The sequence below is a fragment of the Seriola dumerili genome, unplaced genomic scaffold (genome assembly GCF_002260705.1).
Source record: "Seriola dumerili isolate Sdu_G_001 unplaced genomic scaffold, Sdu_1.0 BDQW01000088.1, whole genome shotgun sequence".
Taxonomy (NCBI): Eukaryota; Metazoa; Chordata; class Actinopteri; order Carangiformes; family Carangidae; genus Seriola; species Seriola dumerili.
In genome coordinates this window covers 4,351,290-4,370,167 of record NW_019174343.1, presented here as the reverse complement: position 1 = coordinate 4,370,167, position 18,878 = coordinate 4,351,290, and the positions used below count along the sequence as shown (strand labels likewise).

Here is an 18,878-nt window from a genome sequence, read left to right as displayed (position 1 = left end):
TGACAGAATAGAGAAGATGTTAGTTAGAGATCTTTTATTATTGGTCTCACCCATCTCTTCCATTATAAACACTTCCTCTAACACCTCTCATACATCAATACGCCACTTAAGACAAGTAGCTTGTAAACATTTGAAAAAGCGTCAAACAAAGAAAGAAGTGGACAGAACAAAGCAAGAACTGTGTCATTTCTTTTCCAAACAATATTTTACATTTCAAGGTAAGTTGAAGGAAAAATATCAGAGGATACAAATGAAGAAATATGCAAATGACAAGTCCAAGACGACTTGATGGAGGAAAGTTTTAAATGGACTTCTGAGGTCATTTTCAAGCTATTTAAGTCGTTTTTTTTAAAGTTAATGCAAAGATGCAATATAAGCGACCAATTCTATTGGGCTCAACTATAAATTCAAATAAATAAATATTGTGTGGTTGTGCCTAATTACAAATTATTGTAAATTCTTTGATATATACTGTAGAAGATTAGATTTAACTCTGTTTTGTGGTATAAAATATGAAGTGCATAATTGTATCCTCCCTTTGGGAAAATATACATTTCTCAGTAAGCAAACATCAACGTGTCATCAAAGAGAAAATCTGAGTCATACAAAAGCGACAGAATCCAATACTACAGGAACCCCCAAAATTTTAAGTGCAAACGTTTCATCACAACATCTGCGTGTACAATATCAACACTATATCAAAACACTTTACATATAAAACATAGATTTAGATTTCTCCCCATAAGGCTTTGATTCCCAAAAAAAGCCCATACCACCATGGGGTAGCCGCCTCCCAACTCCATAAGAGGAAAACAACAAAGAAACACATGCACAAAGAGAACATTAAATCAGAGAACCAAAAATAGCAGACATCTAACTATCTGGCCATTACAAAAATAGAAATTAATCTTAAAATTCTATTGGTGTTACAGGAAAATAAAAGATTACACAAAAATGATAAACAGGTTTATATATATATATATATATATATATATTTTCTGAGTAGATCTGTTATCACAAACATTTATAAGCAGGTTGGAAAGAGACATGGCCTGATTCAGTTACGCTGTTAATATGCTATGCATATTAACCCATGTTGCTGTCTGAATGTACAGTAATGCAACCTGAAGAACACTGCAGCACATTTAAGGTCCTGCAGTACATAAGCTGTGGCAGACGGTATGAGCTGCAGTGTACTCACACACAAAACATCCCTGTGAAATTTTACTCTGTACTTCTGGGGCTCTAGTTTGGTCTACGCAAAAATATGGCATAAAAACAAACAGGAACGCTGTCGTATACTGTTAGATCTGTACTAACTTTTAAATGATAGAACATCCACTTTTGGGAGAGAAACTTGGGCTTTGCTGTGGTAAGGCACCATATATCAATCTGATGGACTGCAGGTTGGGGAGAGGGGGACAATGTCTTTTAGTTGAGTAAAAGTGAGCATAAATTCCCCCCTACAAAATTCGCTGGTCATCCATCCCTGGGTTAGAAAGTGACACTTAGGTAAACGCACACACTAGTGTATTCAATCTAAGTATCGTGTAAACAAGTGTGTACAATGTACAATATCCACGTTTAATAGCATAGAAAGGTGGGATCTACCTTTTGAGTCTGTGCATCAGACTTATGGCTTCAGAGTCATATACAAAACAGGTGCAAACCTTTCATGGCTGATCATCTAGAGGAGCAGGTTTCAGGGGAAAGGAAGGTGCTTAGTTTCTACCGTCCACAGGATTAAAGGTTGATGTATGTCCGATTACTAAAGCGAGGCAAAGGTGAAAGCTAAACCATTTAAGTGTCTAGCTGCTAAGATTTGGAGGTTCAGTCTAGGTTTAAATAACTGCACTGACACTGCAAACAATAATTAATTAAAGCCCATTCATTTCCAACACTGAGCTGACCTGTAGACAATGAACAAGGTATACTGTGATTTTGCTTTATGAGGAACAATTCTGTATGGTTTTAGTTCCAGTCGGACTTGTTGGGAAATACACTCGCTTTCTGTACTGTAAATATATAGCTGGAGCCAGCAGTCTTAGCTTAGCTTAACATACAGACTGGAAACGGGGAGAAAGGTACTCTAAAGCCTTAAACGCACTAATATAATGTATTATGTACTGTTTTTAAACTTGAGGTTTTATACAGAATACAGTATTTGTGAAAAAGTCACTGGCTGTTTCCCCATTTCCAATATTTGTGCTAAGCTAAATTCACTGTACAGACATGAGCATGATTTATCAATCTTCTTATCTGACTCTCAGCCAGAAAACAAAGTGTATTTCCCAAAATGTCAAACTATTCATTGAAAAATTACCTATTCACTACAGCTTTAAACTTGAAAACTCAAATTGAATTCTGGCTGCCTCAAACAATGTAGGGTTTAGTTATAAAAGACAACATCAGAGCAGTAAGACATACAGGATTTGTGAGTTGCAGCTTGCAGAGACTCAGAGACAGTTATGGCTTCACTTTCTTTCATTCCCACCTGAAAGCTTAAAAGGTAGGAGGCAGACCAGGCCACACTGGCTTTCAGGGCTATTCTATTGTGTGTGTGTGTGTGTGTATATATATATATATATATATATACACACACACACACACACACACACACACACAAAAATTACAAAAGTTACATAGAGGCGTAATTCAAGGTTCAGCTCGGATTATGGCCACATCACGATAAGACAGTCAAGGTAAAAGTCCTGTTGGATATGTTCTTTAGTTAGCCAACATTTCAGAGCAGCTGAGGCAAGGCTTGACATCTAAGTTCAGGCTGAGAGCATGGTAGAAGATAAAAGAGTCACAGTTAAACATGCATGGTTGTCAGGTTAAAGCGCTTCCCTTAAAGTTACAAACGGAGCAAAAACAAAAAAACAGAATCAGTGTCGGCAGCGGAGAAAACTGGATAGGAACTGAGGACAGAAAATGAAAACGTATTTTTTTGGCAGTAACACAGTTGCACAAGATAAGGAAAAGGAAAGATTCAGATATCTGCAATCTCACTAGTCTGTGTGTCCAAACATGAAGCAGATTGTGGCTGCTGAGGGTCCAATCCACATGCACACTGTTGCCATGGAAATCCCTTCCTCCTTTGAATTGTGACTGAGGATCCCAAAAAGCCAGACAAAATGAATCCATAAGTGCAAACAGAACGACGGCATCACTGCATATAAGTGCAGAAGAGTATCTTCGGGGTTTAAATTCTATGAAATGAACATGAACATGTTACCCTCATCCATCAAACCTGTACTGCCAACATCTCTCCAGGTCCTCCCTCCACACAGCACATTGTAGTGTGAATAATGTGGCAGCGAAATTTAAAGCACCAGAGTGATGGGAAAGGGGAATGACTGAGCTTCCACATTACTGTCCTGGATGTGGGAGCAGGAGATGGAGGTGGAGGGGTGGAAGGGTGGGGGTCTGGCTGTCTGGGTCCAAATGGGGTGATTAATCCTATGTCTTTTGAGGATCTGGGGAAATGGGGCCTGGTGTGTTGGTCCCATCCATACTGTGTACAGGGATCTGGAACTGGGGGGTGAGGACCGACGGAAACTGGAACAGAGCAAAGTGAAGTGTTAGGACAAATCTAGACAGACTGACTGAATGATACTAGATGAGAGCAGAAAGAAAGTATATACTCTCATGTACTGACTTGGAACAGATGGGCTCCCTGGCGGCGTGTGGCTGGGCTGAGTGGAGCGACCGGACTGAGCGTGCTCCAGAAGTGGATGTTGGACAGCAGAGGACTGGGAGTCAGCAACAGAGTGGGAGTCTGGAGAGGAAGATAAACAAGACAGACTCATGTCACTTTCATTGCAGCGCTAACGATACAACAGAGATTTTTACAGATATAATGTACCAACACATATGCAAGAGAAATGTCTAGTTTGTCCAACAGAGAGCACTGACAGGTTTATTTTTCAACTGTAATGTCTGCTGCTCAGAACTTTGACCACAGTTCTTAAATAACCAATTTTCAGAGATTCTTATCAAAAATGTTTGAGAAATTTCAAACCACTATGTGCCTGGTTCCAGGCCTATGAATTACCATCGACAGCCATGGTTTGTTATTGATGGTATTATGCCCATCGATACCTCTTTCCACCACTTGGAGAACCAGTAAACAAATCAGAGTTGAGTAGACAGGATTAAGAATAGCAACCTGCATTTAATGTAGAGTTTCTCTTTTTACCCTAAACACTTACACAGCTTGTTTGGATGCTCTATAATCAACGGGGTATTAAATAATTTATGTGTTTTATGACCTCCATCAGTGACTAAGGCATTGTTAGGAACTGATACAGCTTTAAGCGGCTTGTGAAGACCATAAATTATATTGATCCACAGAACAACTGTCGCCTCTGTTAGTAATGTTGGCAGCGTCCTTTTGGCTCTCTCTTTCTGATGATGTGCTTTGACATTATAGGCTGTGCTGCTTTAATGAAAATGACTTATTTTGCTTCCAGATGGAACAGATACTAACAACAACAGGTTATCACTATGTTTGGATAAACAACAGATCATTCAACCTTTGGCAGGAAACTAAAAACAAGTTAATAAACACATCAAGTCTTACAGTTTATAGTTTGCACTTTTACCTAACGAGTTAAACAACTTGTTAGAGCACATACGTTGATTTTAACAATGTATCACATGCAAATTTTGAATTTCTCAAGGAACATATTCTGTTGTCGGCACACTCTCGCTGCTTGTCTACGTGTGTGAGTCTGTAAAAACAAACACAAGTGTATCATGAGCCTTACAGAGCTTAATGGTGCACCACATAGTCACAAAGTTTATGTTAATATTTTCAGTTTAAGGACCTGTTGCACTGGATCTATAATCAATTACTAACACGTGTATTAAGTGTCTGTGGAATCTTAAATACCTCATGGTTTGAGTGACTCTGGATATTTGGATATACCATGAGCATCTGTATCGACCATCAAGAAACTGAAACCTCCAACACGGTGAAGAGGCACTGCTTTTAGTCAATCACTGACAGAAGAGAGAGAAACCAGAATGCGGAACTCATGCCTTTGTGAGCTGACTGGCAGTCTGAGCTGTGGATCCCATGACCAAACCTGACCTGACCTGACCTACTACAAAGGGACAGAATAAAAACAACACTGTCTAACACAGCAGATCTAATAAACTCGGACATCCTATACAGTAGCACACGGTCATGTGGTCTGCAAACAGCAGCACCAGGAACACAAAAACAAGACCAAACAGCAGCCGGGCATCACAGATTACTGCTGCACTGCTGCCACCTGCTGGTCTCCATCCCTAAATGCTGGAAGGTTTTCTGTGCAATATCAACTCTTGACTCTATTCAGTTATATTATGATGCTGGTCTATTCATGTGTTTTCTATTTTGTTACAGTCTGTGATGTAAACAATAGATAGATAGATTTACTTAGAGTTTCTACATATCTAGGGACCTCATCTCTTCACCATACATAATAACTGGAGATGCAAATAACCGCATGGCAAGCACTGTGTAACTCTTAAAAATATAATGCCTATTTTTATTTCATATTCTTTAGTATGTCAATAAATTTTAGAGTCATAACTTAAAGTGCAGTGTCACCTAAGCAACTAGCAATAAGCTTTGCATTTCTGTGTTGAAAATTCTACATTAACAAACCTGTTATGACTTTATACATGTTTGTAATCATGTAAAAAAAAAAAATGAAATTAAAGCACCTATGCTGTGAGACATCTAGCAATCCATAACAAGCTCACTGGCAGCTCATATAAAGTAGCTATGTGTCATTAGTAACTGTCTCTTCAAAATGAAGCAGTGAGAGGACGCCGCACTGTTAATTCCACCTCCTCTCTCCTACCTCATATCATGTGCAAGGAGCCATGACAGGAAGAGGAGATGCAAGTGAGGAGGCACATATGCTCATTGAAATGAAACCTCAGCAACACGAACCTACTATACTACTATAAACTTTAATAAATTGATAAATGTATCTGCTTACTTTTCTTATTACTCTTGGAATTCCATATCCCTTAAAATTGACCTGTCCATTCCACACCTTTCAATCACATTTTACTAACAACTTGGATAACCACTGACAAAGCCTCGGTTTAAAGGATGTGTCTCCTCTGAATGTAGGATCCAGTGGTGACATGCAGGCAAAATGATCACATATTTCCTATTAGGTCATCAAGTTCATATTTAGGTTAAATGTACAGCAGCATGCCTGCAGATTATCCAGAAACTTAACCATCAATCAAAATGTTAGCATAACTCCAAAAATCCCAAAATCTTAGCGAGTCTAATGCTGCTTTGTTTGCTTCATCTCGGTTTAGTCACCAGACTGGACCTGAGCTGCAAGAAAACATTTGAGAAATTATTTAGAAATAAGCACCAAAAGCTAAAAGACCAAATACAAAAGTAATACTACCTTTTGTCATAGGCAAAGACTACAGTATGACAAGAACTGTAGTTAATAAGTTAGGCAATAAGAGGCAATTAAATAAATGTATATTAAGTCACTATCTAATGCTAAAGGAATGATGATTGAGTCTATGGCCCACTGATTATTGCTTTTATATTATTTATATATTTGCAGTATTATGAGCTGGGTTTCTGTGGCGACATTCCTGGGGAAAATGCTGTGTTAAGTTGCAGCAAACTGAACATTTTACACTGCTGCAGCTTTAACTGGAGAGACACAATTTGACTTTTATTATGAAGTAGTCACAGGAAATGCAATTTGTCAGTGAGCTCAGCACTTACCGCTGTCGTTCATCAGAAATGCGTCTACAAAACAAGACAATGGTCATTTTCAGCATTTCTGACATCAGATCAGTTTCAAATATTGCAGGGAGTAACAGAAGGAGGAGCAGCCACAGTGAGCTGTTAGATGAAGAGCTGCACAACTTCTCAGTGAGGTAACAACTCCTTTCACTGTGCGCTGCTGTTCGCAGTCTCATGCTGTGTGCAGCATAAAGTCAGACCACAGTTGCTCACAGAATGATGGAAAAGGGTAAATTATTGCCTGAGATCTTTATTAAAGAGAAGACAAACTCGCATCTGCACCTCCTCTCGATTGTTTTCAGACTTTGGAAAATCTAGCCCGTGACGAGAGGCTTGGGCCAATCACAGAGAGTTAGTGCGTTCCTATTGGCTGTTCTACAAATACAGATGCGTGTGCACAACCCCTCAGATGGACATGTGTCAATATCAGTTTCAGAGATGGAGAGAACCTGCAGTACTTCTCCTGGACACGTAACAGGCTGCTTCATTTCCTGTAATATCTAAATGTGTTGAAGTGGTTGGTCGTGTTGGTAGATTTACCATGAAAGCACATGATGAGTGGCAATTGAATGCTGCTAATAGTTCAGCTCATAAAAATAAGACCACGTTCTAACCTGTAGCATTGCTGGTGTGAGAGAGGCAGTAGGTAGTGAGGGGCTGCACAGGTTCATGGGGGAGAAGTCAGAGGTGGTGACCAGCAGAGTTGGCGGGCTGATCTGCAGGATTTTCGGTGGCTTGCGTGTCTTTCCTGAGCTCTGAGTGCTGACTGTGGTGCAGCTGCTCACTGAGGATGAACTGGTTTCAGCGTCCACCAAACTGATCTCATCTCCAGACAGACCGATGCCATTGTCCACCTGGTGAACACAGATAATGATTTACTCACATTACTTTGATTTCATCACTTCACACTTGTCATTGCCCTGAGAATACCTGTCATGTTCATAGTATCAGGAAAAAAAACAGAAATCAATAGTAATTTTGATTTTAATCTGGAACATTGTTCACACATAATAAAATAAAATAAGTTTTCAGGGCCTATAAAAATAATTTTTCCTGTTGTTCAAATATTTCACTACCTTTTGTGTGAGATGAGTTTGTATGTGTACTAACCTTCTCCTGTGTCTGAGCGTCTGTGGGCTCTGGTGGCTGAGCGTCTGCAGGCTGAGATGATCCAGAGTCAATGTCGCTGTCAATCACCAGCTCCTGAGAGGAGTCAGGCACTAAGCTTGGCGATGGGCTGGCCGACGTCAGGTCCGGTAAGCTGAACGTTTGTTCTGATGGGCGGATGTGTTCAAATGAATAGACGGACTGGGGTGGCAGGGAGGAGTGTGTGCTGATGTCGTCACCCCTCGGGGGCAGAGCTTGCAGAGGATCTAAATGGCTGGACATCAGGGTCGGCTCTATGACAACCTGAGGAGGCGGTGCTGGTGCTGGCTTTGGAGGGGTGTTTCCAAACTTGATGACGGATGGCAAAGCAGTTGGCTGTGACTGAGGCAATGCTTCCTGGCTCTGGCCTGTGGCAGTGAGACCCCTCTTGTCAGCCATCTTTTCTGCTGGGTTCTCTATTTTGATGGACTTGAAGAGCTGGCGTCCATTTTGCAGCGAGTTGAGTGTGAAGGAGGTGTACAGGCCAGAGTGAATGTAGTCGTTGCGGCTTGACTGCTTGGTGCTTGAGCCCAGAGCCACTGTACTACCTCCTACCTTGGCTCTGTCACCAGACTCACTCTCTTGTAGGGTGCTGTCCCTTCTTGTAAGGGGAGGAATGCTCCCAGCACCTATATCCCCGCCCTCTGTTCGGGTAGCAACATCTCCTTTCAGGATGTCAGGATACGACACAAAGCGATAGACAAACTTCTGACCATTTACCTTCTTTATGATGTTCTGTAAGACACAGTAAAGCAAGATATGTTAGTTTATACTCCTGGTGAATAACATAAACAGTAAAATACACTACATCATCCAGGCAGAGAGCAGAAATAAGACTTTCCCTCACGTAGTATGCATCTACCAAAGCAGCAGTAGAAGCAAAAAATAGAAAAGTGAGACCACAGAAAAGTCTTACGCATGGGACAGCTCTGTCCTTCCTGTCTGTACCAACCTAGCAGCCACTAATGCTGCAGCCAAACATACCAGAGCAGCCCTGCCCAGCACGCCCACAGGGTCAAGCAGTGCTTCTGCCAAACCACAAGCAGAGTGGGAGACAGACAGCGCTCTCCCTCTCTCTGCATGTCACTGAGCAGCGGACTTCAACCATTCTGAGACGCAATTAAATTGTGTTTTGCTATTTTCTGGTAGTCTTTGGTGCAGTTGTTGGAGGAACCAGCCCTCTTTGACTCGTCAGCTGCTGCTTCAAAACACATGCTGTTATGCTACACAGGCATCATGTAATTTGTTTAATTATGGCTGACAATGAAGCTTCTGATCTCATACATATAATGCATATATCAGGATGCCGCACCATCTGATCAAATTCATATTCATTTTTATTTTTTGGAATCTGGAAGTGGGGGAGAATTATTAGTAAATCTGTGTTCACTCATTCAGCGGCAATGTTAATATTAATCCTTCAAAAAGAGAGCAGGAATACCCTGTAAATGTGACACAGAATTAAGTTATGTGAAGATGTTCCTCAGGGTGGCACGGTGATTCAGTGGTTGGCACTGTCACCTCACAGCAAGAACCCTGGTTCATCTGGGGCCTAACTGGGGTCGGCCAGGGCCTTTGATTCTAAATTGCCCGTAGGTGTCAATGTGAGTGTGAATGGTTGTTTGTCTCTATATGTCAGCCGTGATAGACTGGCGACCTTTCCAGGGTGTTCCCCGTCTCTGGCCCAGTGTCAGCTGGGATTGGCACCAGCCCCCCATGTTCCTTAGTAAACAAAGCAATGAGTATAGTGACTTTCTCAAAGTTCCAGTTTAAGTGTATGAAAACATGACAGGAGTAAAATAAAAAGCTAAATCAAGGCTCATGAGGGTGATGTAGCCTACCAACTATATTGTGGCCTGTCCTTCAGTCAGGGGCATGCTTTTCCCAACTGCATTCTACCGACAAAGACCAACATCAGATTGGAAATAACTGAAACGGCTGTGATTGATAAAATGTTTGAGAAGCTTCAGATGGAACAGATTCGTTATAGCAAATGGAACTCGCAAAAGTTTTTACAGAGGGTGTGGAAGCCATTTTTGCACAAGACACAAGACTGAACTACATAATCTGTGTTGTATCTGTACTTATTCTGTAAACTGTATTGATTCTCTGGCTCCTCCATCCATTTAGTTTTGTCTTTTTTTTCCTTTTTTTTTTTTTTGCTCTGTTTTGTTTTGCACCCTAGTTTTGTTTTGTGTGATTCTCCTGGCGGGCAGGGCATTCTCCTATCTCCCCTGTTAATTTGTCGATACTTTGCTCTTGGGAGTTCTGCTTATGTACCCCTCGTCTCTTTGTCAACTTGTGTAACTGTACTGGGTACTCTGTCTACTGTGTTTATTGTGTGTGTACATGTTCTAATATAAGAAAATCTTAAATAAAAGAATAAAAAAATGTTTTGTCAAGCTAGAAAGGCACGTTTATAGTTTGGTTCAGGGTTAGGACATGTGTCCAAGGACATTCTTTGTGGGAATGAAAATGCTGTGTTGTTATACTAATAGCATAGCTATTGTTGTTGTTACCTGAAACAAGTGAAATCTTAAGACTAAAAGACCAAACTGCCACATTAAATACAAGGCAGCTACTTTCAATCAACTACAACCACTGCAGTAGAAGAGTTTATGTGTGTTTACCTTGTCGTAGTAGTATCTGAGGGCCCTGCTGAGTTTGTCATAGTTCATATTGGGCTTGTTCTTACGAGCCCCCCATAACCGAGCCACCTCCTCTGCCTGCAGCAGCTTGAACTCCCCTTCCTCATTGGTCCAGCAGATGAGCTGCTCATTACTGGAATCCAAAAGGAGCTGGAGAAGGAACTGCCACAGGGTGACAGAGTTGTCCATGTCTCTCACTGATTTGGGGGGGGGGGGGGGTAAAGGTAGAGAGGAGAAAAATGATCAGGCTCATGAACCAAGGAACTGCTGCTCACTGCATAACAATATGGAATTCCACAAACTTATAGCAAATATGACCTTTGGGCACACTACTGTAAGTCACTTCAATTTATTCTGACAGTTAAGTTGTGATGAAGTGCTGTAAATGAGTTCTTGTTGTAACCATTTGCCTCCTTCAATCAGTCAACCAAGGAATGTTAACTCCAACAACACACAGTATGTGCATGAATAGCAGCAGCACACAGATGTAAGACCAAATGCAGTACATGTGTCAGTCTTAGCAACACTCTACGATATACATTACAAAAATGTTATATTTTAGTCCGCAACAGGAGCAATGAGAAAACTGTTCATCTTATCCTCACTTGTATTTTTAAAAAGCTGAAGAAAGGTTGTTGGATACCTAAAAGTGTGAGCAGAAATCTGGTGCAATAACTGTAAATGGTTATTAAATAGCCAAGGAATAAGAGACTGTTTTACAGGACCAGGTGCACCCTGTGCTACAAACACTGTTCCCTCATGTGGTTCCCACATTCTAGGATAATAATGCCACCATACACCAAGCTGAATAAACTCAAGAGTGGTTTCATTAACATCTCGATGAAGTCGAACACCTTCCATGCCATTCCCTTCATGAGAAATTCTGATGCTCAAAGTATACAGTAAATTTCCACCTTCTTCACACCTTGGTGAGCTGGAGTGTGCATAAAAGATTAATTGAAAAATAATGGTCTGTATCCACACAGTTCAGGGTGAGTATGACAGCTTTCTGAGGACTGAGGCTGTTCAGAGGTAAAGTGTGCCCTCATTCTGGTTCGGTCCATGATGACAAAGACGTGATATCACATTGTTCACCTATTCAGAAATGAGAAAATTAAACCTAATCATAAATAACTGATTTTTGTTAGAACCTCTAAAGTGTGGCACTGTGGTGTGACAACTGACAAGTCCTCAAGGACAAACATCTTGTTCACATCTGGCAAGGTCTACAGAACACCATGATCATGAAAAACTAAACACCTCTCACAGTGTGAGGTAAAGAAGGATGTTCATGAGGATGTAAATTCAAACACCAGGGACCGTTCACAGAATTATACAAGGATTGTAAACCTGACATAAGGCAACGATATCTGGTGGTAACAATCACAATTAGAGATGAAATCATTAGTTGCCATCTAATTTGATAATCAATTAATCTAAATCATTTAAGTAATCTTTTAAGCAAAAAGGTTATGATAAATTGCTGGTTCCAGCTTATAAAATTTGAGTATTTTCAGGTTGTCTGGAGTCTTCTGTGATCGTAAACTGAATCTCTTTGGGTTTTCAATTGATCACCTGACAAAGCAAGACGTTTTAAGCTGCCATCATGGGCTCTGGGAACTTGTGACTGGCATTTTTGCTATTTGCTGACATTCTATAAACCAAATGATTTATCAGTTAATCAAGGAAATAATTGGTAGAGTAATCGATGACTGTTAGTTGCAGCCCAACTCAATTAAACTGTAGTGTCATTACTAGAGCTCCTATTAATGTCAAAACCAACATTTTATTGGACATTATAATCAACTTATTTCATAACGCAGGTCTACAAGGAGCTATTATTTGAAATAGCTCTGTTCCCCCCGGCTGGAAAATAACACAAACCAAATGCTGGTCAATTCTGGTTGCAGATTTGCTTCCATTACACTTCACTTCAACAGTAACCATCTGTTTCAGAGTCTTGTTATACTAAGTTAACGCTACATGATTATAACCATGATTTTCCACTCATTGCCTCCAATCAGAGGCAAATCAAGGTTCGATCGCTAAACCACAATAATTTCAAAATTCCTGATTACAAAACAAGTTGTGCAGTGTGATCAGTACAGAAGTCTGATGACTTTCAAAGTCATTTAGTGTGTGCATGGCTTTAATTGCCAGTAAATGTTGACAATACTATAACTTGTGAGGAAAGAAGTTTTTAAAAAAAGCCGACTTTTGCTTATGCTTGTGTTTTACCGTATTGTTCTTTCAGCTAAGGTACAAACCCACATCTGGCACTTTCTTTGATGTTCTTGAGGGGCTTTTTGCTGCAGTCTTTGCAGGTTTTACAGCATGGCATCCTATGCAGAGATTAAAGGCCATGAACACTGGTGGTATATGCACACAGGTGTTTTCACTTGTGTGGGCATGTATAAAACATGCTTGATTGACAATTGCCTAACATATTTGCTGCACCTGTAAAGGAGAGGAACAACATTCAATTATTTTAGGTATATGATTTTTTGTAACCTCAGCACACTCCCAGGGTTACTACACCCAGATTCAACTTGCAAAGAGTTTTAATCAGACAGAATAACTAAAAACACATGTTATCTATTGACTGATGTACCCCAATCCAACCTGCACAGGTAACTGCAGCATTCTACTTGATTGTCTCAAACAAGTCAACCTAAAATCTGCATCAATTATAATCCTTCCTGCCTGTCACCTCAGCTGGGTGCACTTCTCAAGGGTCACACAATTACATGGTGTCCAGAGAAAAGTGACTGGTTCCTCCTGTCCTTACTTAGATGAGAGTGTTAATGCTGTGCGTAACAATGACAGGGAGCCCAAAGGTGAGCATAGGATAGGTATAAATCTATGTAATGTGTGTGGATATTATAGAACCATCAAACACTGCATGACTATTGAAGTATCTCACAGAGAGCAGAGCCCATCTTCAACCTCTGCATCCCTGACAGTATGAGAGATGAAACAGGAGGAAAGCTACTTCCCATGAAGGTTCAGTGGTGTTTAGATCTAGAGGTTGTGAAAGCCATGAACAAAGAGGCAGACAACATTCTGCTTTTCACAGAGCCTCTCTTGTAAACTGTTTAGCAGTGTGTAAAGAGGCATTATCTTGAGATCTCATACCTGAATGCCATTTCATTTTTGCCAAAACAAAAATTTTGCTGCATCTGCAGTCCCAGGAAAATTTGTTCCCTCTAAGTTGTGCTCCTGATATGTCTCTTTCACTGCCTATTAGGGGCAACAGACACTGCAACCGGTTTGAGGCCTTTGTCTTGCTTGTGAGTTAAATTTATATGAATGTACTTGAAAGTTAGGAGTTGGAGGATGCAGTTCATGTGTGTTTGGTATAAAATATCATTATATATGCAACAACAAGATTTATCCACTATTTCACCTGTTGATATGAATAATAACTATTGTATATCAAAAAATGTGTGCTTTCTGTGTTATTTGCAACTTTGTTAAATTATTCGTGTATGTCAGTCAAACTTGTGATTTTTCATAAATTCGAGATCATTAAGATCATTGTTCATCATTTTAATTATAATTTAATTATATTTTCAAGTTAAGTATATGACAGCTGAATGCACCCAATACAATTACACCTCCCCAGCCAACATGTACATTTAAAGCACTGAATGAATAATCTTATGTTTGCATCATCCTTCCATTAATGTAGATTTAGGTGCTATGTCACACCAGGTGTAGCCTTAACCTTTGGGCCATTTAGTACAGATACCCTCTGTGGTGGTGAGCTGGCATAACCCCACAAAGGCAAGAGTGTGGTGTACTGGTAGTTTTACCCTTGAAGCACTGTGATGTTAGGTGTCAATCTACTGCTTGAAGATTACATGGTATGCCTCAAGCCATCCAACACCACCACTAATGATCGTCTATGAAGAGCTGCCTATCACATGGCAGACATTTCGATGATGTGACTTGCATTCCAGTCCAGTTACTGTACACATTTGAGAATGCTGCTATTGAAAAGCCCAGCAACGCCACTTGTCTTGGTGATGTAAAAGCAACCCTTCTGTCATCAAGACTATTAAACCATGCTCAGAGCCCACTCTCAATAATCCATTCACATTACATTTACATTTACTCATTTGGCAGACGCTTTTATCCAAAGCGACTTACAAGTGAGGGACATCACTAAAGCTTCACATGCAACGCTAGCTTGGAAATGGGTTTGTTTAGCAGTCACATACATGCAAATGTCAAGGAAAGTTACTCTTCTCCTGCAAGGTAATGATTTCGATTATTCTGATGCCTAGTGTTCATTTTACAAAATCGCCCCAATTGACGATTTTGTGCATAATATTCCCACATTTCAGACCCCAACAACTTGATTTCCTCATATTGCCTCTTAGAGCCACACAAGTTGGAGTCAATTGGCGCCCACTCTGACGTGATTCCTAATACTACTATTAGATGTTGCTGGGTATTCATATAGTGTTTTTGCTATTCTGTCCACTCTCCCTGTCAGTATCTGTCAACATGTGTGTATGTGTGTGTTTGTGTGAGTAAGCTTCTTATGGAAGAGTAAATCTGCCCTGACTCATCCAGACCTGCTGGGTTGGAGACACACCCCCCCCACACACACACACAATCTGTCCCAAACTGTCATGTTAAAACTGGTGATATCGGGAAAAAATAGGACAGTGTCAAATCTGCTGCCAGGGAAAAAGATTACCAATGAACGTTATGTAATGTGTGACATTAGCAGCAAATGTTATCTACGGAGCAGTGAGATAACGTAAGCTAGGTCAAATCAGTCATAGAACATGGGTTATTCATGCGCTATGAACGCCCGGGCTGGAGTGACTGGTTTGTACTATCAGATGGCCAGGCACCCACACAGAGCAAAATAAAAGACCACTTGTTGATGGATAATATTAGTTTCGTTACTGTCAACACGAACTAGCACTTATTTCCCAACTATTTAAAGTCGCAAGGTGGAGCTCAACTGCCACTGTCGTGTTCATCATGTGTGTGAATAGTCGAGAAGACAAACAAATCAAGGCATTAACGTTTGTCAGCTAACAGTAAGTTAGCTGTTAGCTAGCTTCACGTTAGCTTGTTTGCTAACATTACCTCGCTCGTAGAGCCCGCTGAATTTCCAAGTCGTCGAGCCGTGTCCAGATATTCCCAAAACATTGCTGGAAAGCTTTTTATACTGCCATAGCTCAGGAAATAAGTTTCAAATAGAGTGTCAAGCAAATACCTGAACACAGAATACATTAAACTGCCTTTGGCTTACAGTGACGATATATCCTTTGAACAGGAAATAATGTTGCATTCACTGTTCCTCGTACTACCCATATTCAAGAACTGTCGCGCCCCTCCAAGTGGGCTTTCCTCGGGAACACATACGGTTTTTTGTGAGTTAGTAACTGTTGTTTTATTGTAAAAATAAAAATATAAAAATAAAAAAAACTATTCAGCAAATAGTTGCTTTGAGACAAAATATGAAAGTGAAATAATGCGCTTTAGTTATGCATTTTATGCCTTATTGTAATCACGAAATAAAAAAACATTGGCAAGGGAGAAAATAGAACATTTAAATTAAGCTTTTCTCTTAACATTGGAAGTTAAGCAATATACCTAGCCATAACCATTTCACTCGTTGATGCTGTTTGTATATTCCTTAACATTAAACGTTGCATCTGAAAAACTCCAGTGAGAGAAAACCCCACTTGTTCGCTCGGTTGTCGGTTGTGTAACATGTTCAAAATTCCGACGCTCCGAATAACATAAAATGTGTCATTAAACTCACGCTGAGGTCACTTCCTCTCTTGATTCTTTGGTTGTTATGTTTATCAAGTTGTTATTATTTCACAGCACGGCTACAAAATTGCTCCAGATAATAATGTGTGATGTCTCTGACTTACACGACTTACTGACTATTTATTTCACACAGTTGGCTTGTGATTTACAATGCGTTGCTACAATCTCTGTTCCCAACAATCTGAGCGTCTAGTTAAAATGTGATAAGAAATCAAAACAATGATTTCAGCAAAACCAAAAAAAAACATTCAGCAAAACTTTTAGACTGAACGAAGACTGAAGAGTTTTTTAGTGAAAAAAACTTTTCTCAGAAAACTGTGTGAATTCATATTCATGTTTTAAAAGATATGCATACACTGTCAAATGATTTGGTGTCAATAAAGGAGAGAGCATCTTAATTAATGTATGCTTTAAAGCCAGAGCTACTGTGGGAAAATCTTGTTGGCACCTGAAAGCATCTAAATATCTGACCAGTATGTACCCCTACTGCATTTCTTTCTGTCTCACCACTCTATTTATGATATTTAGCCTATCCCAGCATGCATTGGGCCAAAAGCAGGGTCACCAGTCTCACAGGGCTGCCACACACAAGGTACATCCGATGTTTTAAAATTAGAGGCAAAGCATTTTGTGGATTTGGGTTGTAATTCCCAGACACACATGGCTTCCAATTTTTTCTTTCATATGGTGGCTACTTTCTTTGTATTATTAACCTGTATTACCCGCTAGCTACAATAGAATAAAAGTCACTGTCTCTAATACAATAAATAGTTATTTTGGAGTGTGATCTTAACTTTGAAAGCGATATGACTAATATAAGAAGGACAGGATTTTATTACTTAAAAACTCTATCTATGAAATTAGAGGATTTATATCACAAGATGATTTTGAGAAACAGCTTTATGAATGAATCTAAACCAGACTACTGTAAAGCTCTGTTGGTTTACTCAGACAATCAATAGGAAGGCGGGTCACTCAAAACAGACACGTTGCCAAGCATATTATTCCAGTACTGACTAATTTCACTGGTTAAATTCTACTATTAGTCTTTAAAGCACTGAATAGTTTTGCCCCTCACTGCATCTCTGACCCTCTCACTGAATGCACTCAGATTTCTCAGGTAATGAAGTTTACAGATCCACACGTAGTGAGGATGCTTTCAGTTACTGTGGTCTGACGCCGTGAAACAAACTGCCTGGTGACCGGAGATCTGTCACAGCTGCCTTCACATTCACATACAAACTGAGGACTATTTCCTGATTACTGTTACTGTGTGTCTCTGTGGTCAGTATTGTTTATTCAATGAGTAACTTGGTTTTTGCACATTTTAATCTAACACACAGTTAACTGTTTAATGAAATGTGCTATATGAATGAAATGAAAACCTAATGCAAATTAGAATTCAAATCAATTATCTTTTTTTTCTTTCTTTTTTTTCATTTTCCCTCTCAATTTTGAATTATGCAGCAGTCCTTGTACACAGTACAATAAATGTACAAAAACATGTTGGAATTGTAGTGATTTAGTGATTTTCTTGTAATTAGCAACATAAAATATCTTCTTGACAGTAGAAACTGTGTGCACGTTTTCAGATTAACCACCAAGTGGCAGCATACAACAGCAATGCATACATCAACCAACTCTCAGAAAATTTTGGTTTAACTTATTATACACATTCATTTGTTGTTATCCAGACTGAAAACAGAGCAAACATATCGCTGAACTCAGCTTGTTTTAATAACAGAGATTGAATTAAAAACAAACAGAATTTATTCAGTATACGTTAATTCAGCGATTATGTTTTATGTTCCTGACCCTCACTATGAGGAAAAACAAATCTGAGTGGCTGCAAACACCTTCGGCTGTACTTAATGGCATCCAATCAGAACATTGTACCAGTCATAATATGATTCTGACTTTCAGCCAAAAATCATTAGGACCATTCAGCTCTTAATGTGATGCGGGGAAAGACTTGAGGGTGATTATATACAGAGTGGTGGTGCTGGATTGACGTGCTGGTTGAGTGACTCATCACAGCAGAGGCAGATATCTACTATAGATAAACATTTTCTCCAGGTTAATCACACGTTTGTATTTTGCATATACTGTGCATTTGTTGGAAGCCAACACTTACAGCTGTATCTAAGGATCTAAGAATGTATGTTCCAGTTAATCAATGCGAATCTAAGGTTTGTGAAGAAATTACCTTGTAGTTTTCTTTCTATCCTTCCATGCTGTTTAATGTGTAGCACTAGATGAAAAATCTGTTAATCTTAAAGCAGCATTTGATATTTTGGGGTACCTAAGGGCAACAGAGGACTCTGCAAACACAACACTTTTGAAATTGTTACAGCTGACATGTTAGCAAACAGTTTACTATTTACACAGAGCTGCAGTAATTAAGTGATTAATTGAAAAGTAACTGGCAACTCTTTTGTTAACCAAATAATCATTTTTTAAAAATAAATTCTTTACCAATAATGAAGAATTTGAAGTTT

The 18,878-nt window shown here is 39.6% G+C and overlaps 1 protein-coding gene across 3 annotated transcripts; it reads right to left on the bottom strand.

Moving 5' to 3' along the window:
• Positions 1-2,575: 2,575 nt before the first annotated feature.
• LOC111221656 (ETS domain-containing protein Elk-4-like) lies at positions 2,576-15,856 on the bottom strand. 3 transcript variants are annotated; one of them, XM_022745132.1, is made up of 6 exons: positions 15,688-15,856; positions 10,561-10,775; positions 7,895-8,665; positions 7,399-7,638; positions 3,662-3,781; positions 2,576-3,561 (listed from the first exon to the last, which is right to left on the bottom strand). In XM_022745132.1, exons 2-6 carry the CDS (start codon positions 10,765-10,767, stop codon positions 3,463-3,465), a joined length of 1,437 nt encoding a protein of 478 aa, XP_022600853.1. In that variant the 5' UTR covers positions 10,768-10,775; positions 15,688-15,856; the 3' UTR covers positions 2,576-3,462. The 3 variants fall into 3 exon arrangements, with proteins under 3 accessions (XP_022600853.1, XP_022600854.1, XP_022600855.1); XM_022745134.1 differs by lacking the exon at positions 2,576-3,561 and adding an exon at positions 6,764-6,787 and having other exon boundaries at positions 3,756-3,781; XM_022745133.1 differs by lacking the exon at positions 10,561-10,775.
• Between the last annotated feature and the right edge of the window lie 3,022 nt (positions 15,857-18,878).

Bases quoted from the DNA above. Each gene is read 5' to 3' on its own strand.
- LOC111221656 (XM_022745132.1), bottom strand. From the start codon at position 10,767: ATGGACAACTCTGTCACCCTGTGGCAGTTCCTTCTCCAGCTCCTTTTG. The intron at 8,666-10,560 runs GTAAACACACAT...TGTGTCTTACAG, and splicing joins TCAGATACTACTACGACAAG to AACATCATAAAGAAGGTAAA. The intron at 3,782-7,398 runs GTTAGAACGTGG...CTTCCTCTCCAG, and splicing joins TCACACCAGCAATGCTACAG to ACTCCCACTCTGTTGCTGAC.